The sequence below is a fragment of the Takifugu flavidus genome, chromosome 7 (genome assembly GCF_003711565.1).
Source record: "Takifugu flavidus isolate HTHZ2018 chromosome 7, ASM371156v2, whole genome shotgun sequence".
NCBI lineage: Eukaryota > Metazoa > Chordata > Actinopteri > Tetraodontiformes > Tetraodontidae > Takifugu > Takifugu flavidus.
Window position 1 is genome coordinate 4428446 of NC_079526.1, and position 16489 is coordinate 4444934.

Genomic DNA, 16489 nt, shown 5'->3' on the forward strand with positions numbered 1-16489 from the left:
CAGTGCTGTTTCATAAAAGCAGAGAAACAAAAGCCTACGGGTGAGACTTGTGCTTTTAATAACAAAACACAAGAAGCCTTTAAGTTGGCAGTGACACAATGTGTGCTGTTTTATTACCAGATCTGTGACCTTCTGTGTAACACTGTAATCGTCTAATATGAAATGCACAACACGTTAAAACCGCAGATTTATATGAGGCTCTGAAGCTTTCGGCTTGCCTCGCGAAGCTCAAGTGAAAGCAGCGATGCTACGTGTCAGTCCAGTCCAGGCTGTTGCCAGTGCTCAGACATGCATTTGTTGTCACGGAGACAATTAAAGAGGTGTGACAGTGGCTCGCACACATGCATCCAGATGTTTCGGTGTTGGAGGAAATGGAAAGAAATGCGGCTCCGGGGCTCCTGAATGTGAAAGACCGTCGAACCGTGGCGGGGTGACGGGTCCAGTTCAGAGCAGGAGGTGAGTGACGGAAGGGAGCAGCTCGGCCAGCTCGGCCTCGATGTTATCCGTCTGAGTGACGGGGTTGCCACGGAGATCAAGATGCTTCAGCTTGGGGCAGGAGGCCAGTGGCTGAAGATCTGCCAGGGTGGAGATTTCTGGACGTCTGAGTTAAAGAGTAACCGCACACCCAATATACGTGGGTTGGCTGTCAAACATGCGTTTAATTCGCGTCAATTCTTGCCCGCTGCATTTGTTACTTTTTCGGATCACCTTAACAAAAAAAAAAGGGTCTGAAGAAAAATAGTTATTAGAGAGAAAAATCAAAATAACAGGCCCAGACAGTTGCTGGTGAAGTAAATCCGTCAGCAAACGAAAGCAGTACAAAGTGGAGCAATCTAACGAGATTTATTAATTACTAATAACTATGAAATGAAGAGGCGCCCAATCTTCTAGATGTATAGATTAAGGATGCAAACATTTCAGTTCACACATGCAAGGATACTGTTATTCCTCAGGAGGACTTCCTCTAGTTTAGGAAGTTGATACACCCCTTCCAGCTTTTCTATTTTGTTGTTATCAGCCTCCAACACCTGCAGGGGTGAAGAAGACTTTGAATTATTTTATACAAAATGACCCAATTGAGGTTTTCCTCCTGCAAGGGTCTCGCAGGACAGCCAATTCTGACATCCGACCTCAAGGCACTGCAACATGGCAAACTGAGGAGGGAGCTGCTCCAGCTGATTGGACGACAGGCTGATGTGGGTCACCAGTAACAGTTGGTCCAGGTGGCACAAGGTGGTCAGGTTCTGAAAGAAAACTCGGCTTTAAGATTTAGGATTTTGGAGAAAAAAAAAGGACACAATTCCATCATGCACAAGTTCCAGCCCGACCTTGTCAGCAATGCTGAAGACGCGCACTTCGGCATACTCCATTTTCAGGATGGTGTTTTCGATCATAAACTTGCTGCACAGGTCGCTATAATATGCGGAACGCATGGGATCGACCTCCTGAAAGAGACGGTAAAAGCGGTGAGTGCGGGGCCTCCTGCGCTGCACAATCCACACCGCTCTTCACTTACTTTCAGAGTTTGAAAATGAGCCAGCGTCTCTTTTTCATATCCTAAAGGATCTAGCGCCCTCATCAGGAGTATCACGGTCAGTAAACACCCTGGCAAGGAAAGAGCCGCAAACTACTGCGTAATCTGACGGGACCAGGGCACGCACGCACGCACACACACACACACACACACACACACACACCACACACACACACACACACACACACACACACACACACACACACACACACACACACACACAAAGCTTACATTTGTTGAGCGGCTCCAGCTCTTGCAGCTGGTTGCATGAATCCAGCTCCGACTGTAACACGGAGGTCTTCTCCACCGACAGTTCGCTCCTGCAGGGACGGAGGGAGACGAACACTCGGCGCCTGCTCCTTAAAAAATGCCCTCAATTAAGTGCTCCCAATCGATCGGGACGGTACCTGAAGAGCTCCTGATCCGTCGCGGAGTCTCGACACCAGCTCTCGCATCGACCTGTGGGAGGATGTTGACAGCGTGAGCGGCGTCGGCGGGAAAATCGGTGCAGGGAGAGTTAAGGAGCGGGCGATTCACCTCACCTGTGTAGAGAGCGCAGTCTCTGTGCGTGTGTTTCTCGGTCCAGTGCACCGTCAGATTATGCTCATTTACAATGTCACTTATGGTTCCTGGAGGGAGGTCACAGATCTGAGCCGGGGTCAAGGATTTGGACAACGCAGCCCACAAGTAAAACATTAAGAGTGTTGTTCCTGAGTGGTAAAAGAAGCGTCTGTCAAGCATCAGATTAAGAAGCTCAGACTGGTCAATAAAAACAGCTTCCTTAACGACAAAATGAAAAGGATACCCAGACAGGGCTGTGTTTGAAACGTGGGTGGACGCTTCGCCACTCGACTCTCTGTAGCTGCCCGTCGAGTACCAGCAGCAGGCCGACAGTCTGTGCCTGTGCGGTTAGAGCAGAGACGACACTGAGCTACACAGGGCCGCAACACCCGGGTCACAGGTCATTATAACACCACAGAAGGGGGCGTGGACAGTATTTGAGCACCTCAGACCCTTGTGGGAGGAGAAACATCTAGGTGAAAATGATCATGTCCTGCATGTAAAATCAGCTCCACGGGGTAGGAGGTTTTTCAAAGTGACCACACCATGACCTTGTTTATAGTGCCACCAGCTGGCAGGCGTGTGTCGTACTCTGTAGGGGGACCCTGCAGGCTCCTGTTGACACCCTGCAAATTGCACTGCGACAAACAAACCAACCCCAAAATGGTTTGGAATACTAAGAAGCTGCACGAGTGCAACAGGACTCCCAGCAAACAACACAGCAGTCATGCTAATGCTGCCTTTAGGGTGTGGAAGTGTGAGACATAAGGGGCCTGGATGGGTTGGTTCAGGGGGCCGACGCGATCAAGAAAACCACATTGAAACTCTTTAGTACACGCAAACTTGTGAGGCAAAGAAAAGCTCCTTACATTTACAGGCCGAGAGAAGGCCACAGCCACCCTTTCCTCCTCTCGACTGACAAAAACACAGCTTATGATCTCCTCACGCTCCGCTGTCAGAGAGACATTTCTGTTATCATACCTGCATTAAGTGCAAATACAAGTAAAGGTGTGCATAGAGAAGATAAAATAATCACTAGTTATACCTCTGCCTAGCAACCAGCGATAGTAGAACCAAGCACTTTGGTCGTTGGGGTCCGTGAAGAAAGCATTCCGCACAAGCTCATATTCTTGGGGAAAAAAGGGAAGGAGTTAGATCAAGTGTTGAAGAGCGAGAGAATTGTGTTCAATGACTGTCATAAATACACTATTGCAAGACCGCCCCCCGTCGGCCATCTGTAGTTACTGCTGCCTACACTGACCAAAGCCTGGCTTTTTTTTTTAACCTTTGAGGAGCTGCTCTTCACACACACGGTGAGAATGTGATTGTGGAGAAGGTGGCGGGGAGGACCGGGGAGGCTCTCCTGATGGCGAAGGGGGATCCGGAGACTCCGGGTGGAGCAGCGGCAATAACGTGCTGCGATAGTGCCAGCTGGAGTAATTAGAAAAGTTGGAGCCAATTAGACGGTCGGTAAACGCCAACTCTTGATCGACAGGCACGCCGGACATCTTCACAACCATACGGCGGTAATCCCAGCAATGGACTGTTAGGGATGAGACAGCGCCACAGAGAGCAGTGAGGTAACATGGCTGAAGCCTCGTCAGCTGTGATAGTTCCCATAGTCGTTACTCACAGTTACGGTCATCTAGGCTGAGGCAGCGGTCACACAGGCTCAGCTCTCTGGCCCAGTCTGGTCGGGGTAAGCGGGTGGAGACCCAACAACGGTGGTGCCAACTGCCGTAAGACTTTGGGTTCATCTTCAGACACGACTCCAGGAACGACAACTCGGCCTCATAAACCTTCTGCATCTCATCCTCGTTCCTGGAGGAGGCAGAGACGAGATGCATAAAGTTCATACTGGATCCCAACATAAACTCCCTTTTAAAAAAATAGGGAAAAATGCTAATGACTAACTTCACAGTTTCCATATGCATAAGGATCTCTCTTCTGTAGTTCCAGAGGGTTGCAAAGTCAGGATTAGATGACAGCAGCTGCTGGCTCAGCTGAAGAGCGTCATCATCCAATACCCCCTCCTTCCTCTGGCAAACAGGACATAATTAGTGCCATACATCAACTGTCTGCCTGTCAAATTCAACTTCAATGGAAGTGGCGCCCCCTCCGTTGTGACATGTTGAAAACATCACAAATGGGATCTCATTGTCATGCCAGGAATTTTGGAGGCCATCAGGACTGTTAAGGTTAAATCTTTCTCATCGTAGAATAAAACTCTCCCACCGGTGCTCTATTGTAAAGCCCAAACAGGCAGTTTTGTGGCACCCAAGGAGATGGTTTTAGTGCACCTGACCTCAGCAGCGATGGCGCCTTGGCCTTGCTTATGTAGCCCAACAATCCAGCTGCATTCAAATCCAGAAAATGTTTTTAGGTTTAGCCATCAGGAGGTAGCAACAGTGAGAAAATGACATGGAAGCCACATTTTTATGCAGATTTTGGCTTTTAGAGGGCATGGCACTAAACCTCTCTTAAATAATAATAATTTTAAAAAAAATCAGTGTAACTTTATTTAAAAAATATGCCAAAGTGTTGTACACAAAGCAAAATAACAAACAGAAGCAAAACATTAATAATGGCCAATAAAAGGATTTTTGAGTTTGAATGCTGTTTTCAATAAACTGCCTCCTAAACACGTTTTGCATCTTGCTCTCATTTCTTCTTTTGGCATTTTAAAGCTCTGCTTATTCTTATTCTTAAGATGCAAAATACAAAAGCAATTTTTACCTACTGGTTTCTGGATTACTTAAGGTTTGTTTAGGGGGGTTTGATTTGTGGATTCTTGTATTTTAAACTAGGGGAACATCATTTGCATTGCTAGATTCTTTCAGCGAGCCTATTTGTAATATACCTTGGAAAAACAGGCATCTCTGGCGGTGATGTAGAGTTTTAGTTTCTTCTCTCGCTCTTTTCTTTTCTCCTCTTCTTGCTGGGCTGTAGATTTTACTTTCACTCGACCATGCTGTCACAACACAGGTCAAGAGGAACAGACAGCAGATATACTATAGAATGAGCAGTGTGACAAGATAGAAAAAACTGCCTTCATCTTAAAACAAAGGTATAATTGACGAAATTCTCACCATTTTGTCTGGCTTTAAAGAAATCTTCCGATTGCCCCAACGTATCTATAAAATGGGAAAAAGATGCTGAAGGTAAGGCCTTATTGGCTTTCCCATGTCACAAACGCTAACGTCTAACAAATGCACATACAGGTTATTCCCCTCAGTTTGTATACATATATGTACATATATGTATATATACATCTGCCTGTAGAGAGAATACATACAGCACAAGAAACCATCATTCTAATTGCTAAATAGCCTCACTGTTATTCGAACAATCGGGCTCATTTAGTCAACAGCAAAGTTCGATACGGAATCCATTCTCTTTGCAAATTAAACTGTGACAACGTAAACCACTTACCTGCAATTTCCGGTTAATTTTTTTATAAATTGTATGATTTTTCAGAATCCAGTTTGTTTTGTCACGTCAGGATTGGTAATGACTACAACTCCACTTCCGTCTTTATGAAATGACGTCACGCCGAACAAGACCGCCCATTTCCTGCACGTTATTATTGACAGCCAAGTGTGTTTATTCTGCCCTCTAGTGGCCAAAAACTTAACAGCAAAACCGAACAACAGCGGCTTTTTTATTGAATGTTTATTATACTTCCAAAATTCACATTATCAACAGTAAAAAGGACAGATTCATTAAGACTCCCTGTTCTTCTGCAGTTTCTTCCCTGAACCTTAAATGTCATCTCTGTCATTTCTACAATATGAACAGTTTAACTATTTGCACAATATCCAGCAGGTCCTGAGAGATGTGTGTGCAAGTGAGGCTCTTGCGCTTTTTTTCTTTTCTAATTTCAAACCCAATGTTAATCTTTTATGTATGTGACCTGTGGTTGAAACAATTACAGGGATAAACTCCTGTCCTTACTTCAACTGTGGCATGCACAGATAAAACAAGATGTAGTCACCAATTAGCGAGTTAGTGAAAAAAATATTCCGTATGATTGACCTATGTTATTATTCTCACACCTATTGCTAACTCAAACATACTGATATTGTCTAATAAGGCAATTTTTCCGTTTTTGTCCGTTCCAAGTCGCTGACTTTCAAACTTGCTGTTAAGTGTGTGTGTGTGTGTGTGTGTGTGTGTGTGTGTGTGTGTGTGTGTGTGTGTGTGTGATGCAAAAGGCAGAAATTGAAATTATGGCTGCTCCAGCCTGCAGTTTTGGATGATGATTTCACATAATCAGTAAACTTTCCATCAGGAAAGTGTTTCAGAGTAATGAAATCGTGTCCCAAGGCGTCGGCGGGTTTAATCCTTCCCACTGGATTCAAATCAAATCAAAATCAAATCAAATCAATCTTTATTTATATAGCGTCTTATACAATCAAAATTGTTTCAAGGCGCTTTTCAGAATCCCAGGTCCTGACCCCAGACAAGCAACAGTGGCAAAAAAACCCTCCCCTTTAACAGGAAGAAACCTTGAGCAGGACCAGGCTCATGTAGGGGGACCCTCCTGCTGATGGCTGGCTGGGTAGAGAGAGAGGAGAAGGGGGAGGACAGGTAGAGGAGAGAATAGGTAGGAGAGGAGAGGAGAGAGGAGAGGAGAGGGGTAGAGGAGAGGAGAAGTAGAGTGAAGGGGAGGTAGAGGAGAGGAGAGGAGAGGAGAGGAGAGGAGAGGAGAGGAGAGGAGAGGAGAGGAGAGGAGAGGCACAGAGCACAGAAACACACACAAAAATACGATATACAATCACTTCAGCGGGGCCGGAGGTCATCATGCAGCTCCGAGGGCGGCGATACCTGTAAATAAATAGGGGGGGGAGCAGAAAAACTACACAAGAATCAGCATAACTAGTCTGCTTGATGAGGAGGAGGAAAGGAGAGGAAAGGAGAGGAGAGGAGAGGAAACCATGACCCAGTGGGGTGACAGAGGCCTCCCAGGTGATCATGTTTCCAGACCCCGGCAGCCTTGGCCTATAACAGCATAACTAAGATATGACCTAACGATTAGACGACCCCCTAAGTATGATAATCTGTCTGTCTATGATAGTAACTGGAACTACAGAATTAGTAACAATAAGCTTTTTCAAAGAGGTAGGTTTTAAGTCTGATCTTAAAAGTGGCAATGGAGTCAGCCTCCCGTACCTTGACAGGGAGCTGGTTCCATAGCAGGGGGGCCTGGTAGCTAAATTCTCGGCCCCCCATTCTACTCCTAGAAACTCTGGGAACCACAAGTACACCAGCATTCTGAGAGCGGAGCGGTCTATTGGGCTGATAAGGTATCACTAGCTCCTCCAGGTAGGATGGAGCTTGGCCTCTGAGGACCTTGTAGGTCAAAAGAAGGGTTTTAAAAATTATTCTAAATTTAACGGGCAGCCAATGAAGCAACGCCAGTACAGGAGTTATGTGATCTCTTTTGTCAATACCTGTCAGAACTCTGGCTGCAGCATTTTGGATCAACTGGAGGCTTCTTAAAGAGTTGTTTGGACACCCTGATAATAAAGAATTACAGTAGTCCAGCCTGGAAGTAAGAAATGCATGGACTAACTTTTCAGCATCATGCCGCGTCAGCAGCTTCCTGATCTTTGTGATGTTCCTCAAGTGAAAAAAGGCACTTCTAGAGACTAATTTAATGTGTGAGTTGAAGGAGAGATTTTGATCAAAAGTTACTCCTAGATTCCTCACAGAGAGACTAGATGTTAATGAGATACCATCTAGAGTGATCATGTGATCTAATCTATCCCTGAGAGGTTCAGGACCAAACACCATGACCTCAGTTTTTCCTGAGTTAAGGAGGAGGAAATTTGAAGACATCCAGGACTTTATGTCTTTAAGACAGGTCTGGAGCTTCACTAACTTCTCTGTCTCCTCGGGTTTCATGGATAAATAGAGCTGAGTGTCATCAGCATAACAATGAAAATTTATCCCATGCTGTCAAATAATGTTCCCTAAGGGAAGCACAATGTGAAGAGGATTGGTCCAAGTACAGAACCTTGAGGATGGCTAACCCTACTGTATGAGGAGGGAACACCATGGACATGAGCAAACTGGTATCTATCAGATAAGTATGATCTAAACCAGTCTAGTGCTGTCCCTTTAATCCCAATCACATGTTCCAGTCTCTGTAACAGGATGCTGTGATCAACTGTATCAAAAGCAGCACTGAGGTCCAGCAGAACCAGCATAGAGACCAGTCCATGATCGGAAGCTATGAGAAGATCATTAGTGACTTTAAGAAGTGCTGTTTCTGTGCTGTGGTGAGCTCTAAAGCCTGACTGAAACATCTCAAACAGCCTGTTCCTCTGCAGGTGCTCCAGTAACTGAGTCACCACCACCTTTTCTAGAACTTTAGAGATAAAAGGAAGGTTGGATATTGGCCTATAATTTGCTAAGACATCAGGATCCAGTGATGGTTTTTTAAGCAACGGCTTAATCACTGCCACCTTGTAGGACCGGGGTACATAACCTGACACTAAAGAACCATTGATCTGGTCCAGGATAGATCTGCCTATCAATGGTAAAACATCCTTCAACAGGTGTGTTGGGATGGGATCTAAAAGACACGTGGTGGTCTTGGATTTCTGAATTAGCGATGACGCCTCAGAAAAATATATAGGGCTGAAGGAGTTTAAGGGCTCGTTGGAGACCCTGTATGTTCCCACAGTTGGCACATGTGGTGATGGTCCAGTTGTTGGGATGGCCTGGTTAGCTTTCTCTCTGATAGCTAGAACTTTATCAGTGAAGAAGCTCAAGAAGTCTTCACCACTAAGGGAAGAAGGGATACGTGGATCTAAAACACTGTGACTCTTAGTTAATTTGGCCACAGTGCTATTTTCCTCAATTAAAGAAGAAAAATAAGCTCTTCTAGCCTTGCGAAGGGCCTTTTTGTAAACTAATAGACAGTCTTTCCAGGCTACATGATAGCTGTCTATTTTACAAGAATGCCACTTCCTTTCCAGTCTTCGCACTTTCTGCTTGAGGGTCCTGATATGTGAATTATACCGGGGGCACACCTCCTCTGATTTACTATTCTCTTTTTCAGGGGGGCAACAGAATCAAGTGTGATTCTCAGTGAGGTTGCTGCACCTTCAGCAATAGAGTCAACCTCAGCAGGGCTAAGATTATAATGATTGATCCCTGGGGAAACACACGGTGGTCCTGGGATCAGCACAGGGATCACTTCCTTAAACTTAGCTACAGCATTATCTGAAAGACATCTGCTATAGTAAGACTTTGTTCTGAGGATAGAAGAATCCTTAATCATAAATGTAAAAGTGATCAAAGAATGGTCTGACAGGACTGGGTTCTGAAGGAACACTGACACATGTTCTACCTCAACACCATAAGTCAGAATGAGATCTAGGGTGTGGTTAAAGCTATGAGTTGGTTGGTTTATCTGCTGGAGGAAACCAACTGACTCAAGTAATGAAATGAAGCCATTTCTAAAGCTGTCATTTATAACGTCTATATGGATATTAAAGTCTCCAATGATAATGACTTTGTCCGTTCTAAGGACCAAGTCAGATAAGAAATCAGAGAACTCAGACAGGAACTCTGAATGTGGACCAGCAGGGGGCCGATATACAACTACAAACAGAAGTGGCTTTTCTGCCTTCCAGTGTGGGTTTTGTTTTGCTTTGAACTTACATATAGTGATCAAAGCTAAAAAGAATCAAAACTGCGGCTCTTAAATGGCAACCAACTAGAGAGGAACACTGTAATTTCAAATTTCCGATTTGAACGTTTTTATTGTTCATGTGCATGAAAAGGGTTGAAATAGAAGTGGGCACTCACACAGAAATTCTTTGACCTTTAATTCATCAAAGCATTTATTTGCATGTACAGTATGTGTGTGGCAATGTTGCACTAGGTGAAGTGTGGACAGATGGACGCGAGACGTATAGATGACAGCATCAAATGAGCAGAGATAAACCGATAGATGACATTTATATGACTTCATTGTTAAATCCCAATAAGGTAAGACCAACTTCTTGTAATAGGAGACATAAATTCTATTGGTGTTTTGCTTGAGTCAGCACCACAGTTGGTGAAAAATGCCAAAAGAACATTGTTACCCCAGTCCCACGAATGAGCTGAAAGGATTCAGTCTGTTATTCTGCAAAATGAGAACGGTCCTAGATCCAGACGAGCTTTCTTCATTTGGTCTTATTTGTCCTACTACGGGGTTCCGTCCCCTTTGCTTTCACGCTCTTGGTGGTGTGATGTCTTGCCTCGGGGCAGTTATAGGCTTTCAGCTCAAACATGGCCGCTTTTAACTTCATCTTAGTGGTCTCTAGCAGGGCCTGCTTGTCATTACACTGCCTCTCCAACTCTGCGTTCTCGTCCTTCAGCAACTTCAACTTCTCATTTAACGCCGTTGTTCCGTAGGCCCTCTTTAACTCAAACCTGTCCTCCAGGGCTTGCTGTCTCACTGCCTTGCGTTCCTCCCTCAGAGTTGACATGTATGACGTGAGGGACGCCATCATTGCTTTGAGCCTCCTCAATTCGCACATGTCAGTTTGGCTCTGGTCTTTCTTCTTCACAAACGCCATTCTCTCCAGTTTCCTCTGGACATCACTGGGGCCGGTCTTGTCCTTCTCAGCTTCCAGAATCTGGAGTAAAGGGTGAAAATATCGCGCTGTCTGTTTCAAGACTCTCTCTGTCCCCTGCAGGTGTGCGCGCTCTGCTTTCAGCCCATCAACTTCTTCATATTTCTTCCTTAAATTGATTTTCTTGCATTTCAGCTCATCCCAGAGGCCCCACTCCGCATCGTGGCAGCGAGTCTGCGTGGCGCTTACCTTCGCCTTTCTCTCTACAAACGCCAGCCTGTCTTTTAGGTCTTGGAGCTCTTGGGCCTTTAAGTTGTTGGTTTGATGAATGGCCGAGGCCTTTTCCCTTATGGATTTCAGTCTGTCCTCCTCGCAAGACTGATCGATGATAATCTTCACGGTGCGCTTGTGTATCTTCGAGGTCACATCTTGAATTTGGTTTTTCATCTCCAGGAGCTGAGCCGCCGTCACGACCGGCATCTCTGCCAGCTTCTGCAACGCATCTACTTCCTTCCTCATTTTCTCCAGCTCTGTGGGCAGCTTCTCCATCACCTTGACCGTGTTGGCCTCAATCTCATTTCTAAGTTCCACAATGAGATCTGCCGCATTATCACCTGCCACCAAGTGGCCCTTGGTCTGCTCCTCCAATTCGGACACTCTCTTCTGGGCCTGGGAGAGCTGCTCTTCCTGCTCAGTGGTCTGTCGTGCTACCAACTTTGCTCTCTCCCTCTCCAGCCGCAGTTGCCGAGAGGCTTTCAGCAATATGTCTGGCGATTTTACCAATGACTCCAGCTCCTTATGCAACATCTCCTTTTGCTTCAGTAAGCTGCATTTGTTGTTTTGCATCGTCCTGTTTTCTACTACGGCATTGTTTTTGGATACAGACAAAGGCTGCAGGTCCTCATACATCACGAAAGTCTGCTGGAACTTCTGGATCTGCTCTTTTTGTTTATTGCTATATATATAGAGGGTTTCATCATGGTGTAAAAATTCAGGCACTTCTATTTCACATGTGAATTGACTTAAATATGCTTTTCTCTTCAGTGTGGAGACATCCTGAAGCAACCAGAAGAGGATAGGGTAGATCACCACCTTGTCGTTAGTGTCCAAACCTTCTCTGATTGCCTGCAGATCACAACACTCTTTGATCGGCTCATATTCCAGCATGGACAGAAGGTTAATCATTTCTTGCACCCTTTCTTCATCTGTCTTATCCTGGATGATTTCAGTGTATTTCGGCTGTATTTCAGTCAGGACCTCATTTAAAACCTCCAGAAGCATCAATGGACTTAATGCCTCAAAAGAAGGGAAGGTGAGGTTTTTAAGGAAGGGCTCCTTGTTCAGCTGGTTAACGATAAAAATGGATTCCTTCAACATGGTTACGAACTAGTTTGTCTGCCACCAAAGTTGTCTGTTTAGTGTTCAGGCGTACAACACAGTAGTAGGTGTGTTTTGGTCCTTAGTTCAGTTGCTGCTATATTTGATGTCTAGCTTTGATCACACGGGGCTTTGATTTGGTCTGATAAACCAATATTTAAACCAAACTTCCTGTTGAGGTGTGGTGGCTTTGTTGCCACAAGAAGTGCAAGGACAGGCCTCCTGACAAGATCTTCAGTGGTGCTGATCTAGTCCTGCGAGCTCAACTATACTATGGATGTGACAATATGTGGGGAAATAACCAGCTTGGCTGAAGTCTGCGCTCTCCAAGTGCTTTTATTTCTAGTTAAATTAGGAGTAATTATGTGTACACTCAGGACCAATATTTAATTCATGGCAGCAATGTCATGAGATTTTTAGGTCAGGAATATCCCCATGTACATATGTCTGACAGAATTTTACCATTTTATAAATTTGTACTTTTGGTGTCACTGATTAGTTCAGAGCTATGGTGATTTCGCTCAGTACTCACAGCAACAACTCTCCTGCCAGTGATCTATATCAGAGATCTGACATCTAACCTAGTTCCCAAATAGCATAAACCGCCAGTTATTTGCTTTCACCTATCTGCGGGTCTGCTGTGGTATCTGACGCTGGAGCGACCTTTCAAAATAAAAGCATGGATCGATTGATTTTGCTCTCTGGCAAGGTACATCCTCCTGGTGATGGAGGCCACAGCCTTCAAGCCTTTAGGGATTATTGTTTTCACTCCTCCGGCGCCATTCTTTGTTTCCCAGAGTACATCCTTGTGCCCTGTTTTTCTCGGATAGGCAACACGCGGCCTCAATTGTGAAATGTGAATGATGTTTTCTTCTTTGCTGTGTGTATTCATACTTTATACATGTATGATGACGTTTGAGTGTTGTCGAGAATAACATAGGCTACTGAATAAGAGACATTTGTTTTTGTAAACAAGAACAAAAAAGAAAGATTGAAAGAAATTAACAACAAGCAAGAAACACTTTATATTATGGATAACACAAAAAGTATAGTGTTTAGCTGGATGAGAGTATTGGAAAAAGTACATTAATAATAGTGTTTAACCATAAATGTCATCGCCATCATTTCTACAATATGAACAGTTTAACTATTTGCACAATATCCAGCATATGTGGACAACATTTTTCTCTAAAACTACATCATGTAAAAAGATGATGCTTAGTTTTTATACTTATTGGGTTCCAATAAGTCCAAATAGCAAAGAGAAATAAAAATTGCATATCAAAACAAGAGCGTGGGTCTTAAGAGGTAGCATTTATTTGCATGTACAGTATGTGTGCGGCAATGTTGTGCCCGGTGAAGTGTGGACAGATGGACGCGAGACGTATAGATGACAGCATCAAATGAGCAGAGATAAACCGATAGATGACATTTATATGACTTCATTGTTAAATCCCAATAAGGTAAGACCAACTTCTTGTAATAGGAGACATAAATTCTATTGGTGTTTTGCTTGAGTCAGCACCACAGTTGGTGAAAAATGCCAAAAGAACATTGTTACCCCAGTCCCACGAATGAGCTGAAAGGATTCAGTCTGTTATTCTGCAAAATGAGAACGGTCCTAGATCCAGACGAGCTTTCTTCATTTGGTCTTATTTGTCCTACTACGGGGTTCCGTCCCCTTTGCCTTCACGCTCTTGGTGGTGTGATCTCTTGCCTCGAGGCAGTTATAGGCTTTCAGCTCAAACATGGCCGCTTTTAACTTCATCTTAGTGGTCTCTAGCAGGGCCTGCTTGTCATTACACCGCCTCTCCAACTCTGCGTTCTCGTCCTTCAGCAACTTCAACTTCTCATTTAACGCCGTTGTTCCGTAGGCCCTCTTTAACTCAAACCTGTCCTCCAGGGCTTGCTGTCTCACTGCCTTGCGTTCCTCCCTCAGAGTTGACATGTATGACGTGAGGGACGCCATCATTGCTTTGAGCCTCCTCAATTCGCACATGTCGGTTTGGCTCTGGTCTTTCTTCTTCACAAACGCCATTCTCTCCAGTTTCCTCTGGACATCACTGGGGCCGGTCTTGTCCTTCTCAGCTTCCAGAATCTGGAGTAAAGGGTGAAAATATCGCGCCGTCTGTTTCAAGACTCTCTCTGTCCCCTGCAGGTGTGCGCGCTCTGCTTTCAGCCCATCAACTTCTTCATATTTCTTCCTTAAATTGATTTTCTTGCATTTCAGCTCATCCCAGAGGCCCCACTCCGCATCGTGGCAGCGAGTCTGCGTGGCGCTTACCTTCGCCTTTCTCTCTACAAACGCCAGCCTGTCTTTTAGGTCTTGGAGCTCTTGGGCCTTTAAGTTGTTGGTTTGATGAATGGCCGAGGCCTTTTCCCTTATGGATTTCAGTCTGTCCTCCTCGCAAGACTGATCGATGATAATCTTCACGGTGCGCTTGTGTATCTTCGAGGTCACATCTTGAATTTGGTTTTTCATCTCCAGGAGCTGAGCCGCCGTCACGACCGGCATCTCTGCCAGCTTCTGCAACGCATCTACTTCCTTCCTCATTTTCTCCAGCTCCGTGGGCAGCTTCTCCATCACCTTGACCGTGTTGGCCTCAATCTCATTTCTAAGTTCCACAATGAGATCTGCCGCATTATCACCTGCCACCAAGTGGCCCTTGGTCTGCTCCTCCAATTCGGACACTCTCTTCTGGGCCTGGGAGAGCTGCTCTTCCTGCTCAGTGGTCTGTCGTGCTACCAACTTTGCTCTCTCCCTCTCCAGCCGCAGTTGCCGAGAGGCTTTCAGCAATATGTCTGGCGATTTTACCAATGACTCCAGCTCCTTATGCAACATCTCCTTTTGCTTCAGTAAGCTGCATTTGTTGTTTTGCATCGTCCTGTTTTCTACTACGGCATTGTTTTTGGATACAGACAAAGGCTGCAGGTCCTCATACATCACGAAAGTCTGCTGGAACTTCTGGATCTGCTCTTTTTGTTTATTGCTATATATATAGAGGGTTTCATCATGGTGTAAAAATTCAGGCACTTCTATTTCACATGTGAATTGACTTAAATATGCTTTTCTCTTCAGTGTGGAGACATCCTGAAGCAACCAGAAGAGGATAGGGTAGATCACCACCTTGTCGTTAGTGTCCAAACCTTCTCTGATTGCCTGCAGATCACAACACTCTTTGATCGGCTCATATTCCAGCATGGACAGAAGGTTAATCATTTCTTGCACCCTTTCTTCATCTGTCTTATCCTGGATGATTTCAGTGTATTTCGGCTGTATTTCAGTCAGGACCTCATTTAAAACCTCCAGAAGCATCAATGGACTTAATGCCTCAAAAGAAGGGAAGGTGAGGTTTTTAAGGAAGGGCTCCTTGTTCAGCTGGTTAACGATAAAAATGGATTCCTTCAACATGGTTACGAACTAGTTTGTCTGCCACCAAAGTTGTCTGTTTAGTGTTCAGGCGTACAACACAGTAGTAGGTGTGTTTTGGTCCTTAGTTCAGTTGCTGCTATATTTGATGTCTAGCTTTGATCACACGGGGCTTTGATTTGGTCTGATAAACCAATATTTAAACCAAACTTCCTGTTGAGGTGTGGTGGCTTTGTTGCCACAAGAAGTGCAAGGACAGGCCTCCTGACAAGATCTTCAGTGGTGCTGATCTAGTCCTGCGAGCTCAACTATACTATGGATGTGACAATATGTGGGGAAATAACCAGCTTGGCTGAAGTCTGCGCTCTCCAAGTGCTTTTATTTCTAGTTAAATTAGGAGTAATTATGTGTACACTCAGGACCAATATTTAATTCATGGCAGCAATGTCATGAGATTTTTAGGTCAGGAATATCCCCATGTACATATGTCTGACAGAATTTTACCATTTTATAAATTTGTACTTTTGGTGTCACTGATTAGTTCAGAGCTATGGTGATTTCGCTCAGTACTCACAGCAACAACTCTCCTGCCAGTGATCTATATCAGAGATCTGACATCTAACCTAGTTCCCAAATAGCATAAACCGCCAGTTATTTGCTTTCACCTATCTGCGGGTCTGCTGTGGTATCTGACGCTGGAGCGACCTTTCAAAATAAAAGCATGGATCGATTGATTTTGCTCTCTGGCAAGGTACATCCTCCTGGTGATGGAGGCCACAGCCTTCAAGCCTTTAGGGATTATTGTTTTCACTCCTCCGGCGCCATTCTTTGTTTCCCAGAGTACATCCTTGTGCCCTGTTTTTCTCGGATAGGCAACACGCGGCCTCAATTGTGAAATGTGAATGATGTTTTCTTCTTTGCTGTGTGTATTCATACTTTATACATGTATGATGACGTTTGAGTGTTGTCGAGAATAACATAGGCTACTGAATAAGAGACATTTGTTTTTGTAAACAAGAACAAAAAAGAAAGATTGAAAGAAGTTAACAACAAGCAAGAAACACTTTATAT

At 44.6% G+C, this 16489-nt stretch overlaps 1 protein-coding gene across 1 annotated transcript; it reads right to left on the reverse strand.

Annotated features, from left to right (window-relative positions):
* Positions 1-78: 78 nt before the first annotated feature.
* Positions 79-5644, reverse strand: rabggta (Rab geranylgeranyltransferase subunit alpha). The gene is made up of 17 exons (XM_057038675.1): positions 5528-5644; positions 5185-5229; positions 4956-5066; positions 4010-4134; positions 3729-3916; positions 3381-3638; positions 3141-3224; positions 2965-3047; positions 2340-2435; positions 2077-2182; positions 1942-1993; positions 1766-1854; positions 1517-1605; positions 1329-1445; positions 1131-1244; positions 941-1028; positions 79-593 (listed from the first exon to the last, which is right to left on the reverse strand). Exons 2-17 carry the CDS (start codon positions 5185-5187, stop codon positions 445-447), a joined length of 1752 nt encoding a protein of 583 aa, XP_056894655.1. The 5' UTR covers positions 5188-5229; positions 5528-5644; the 3' UTR covers positions 79-444.
* Between the last annotated feature and the right edge of the window lie 10845 nt (positions 5645-16489).

What these genes read in the sequence shown, in the direction of transcription:
- rabggta (XM_057038675.1), bottom strand. An exon ending in ATGCATATGGAAACTGTGAA is followed by an intron (nt 3,917 to 4,009) that starts GTTAGTCATTAG and finishes TGCCTCCTCCAG; the next exon opens with GAACGAGGATGAGATGCAGA. An exon ending in TCGCTGGTTGCTAGGCAGAG is followed by an intron (nt 3,048 to 3,140) that starts GTATAACTAGTG and finishes TCTCTCTGACAG; the next exon opens with CGGAGCGTGAGGAGATCATA.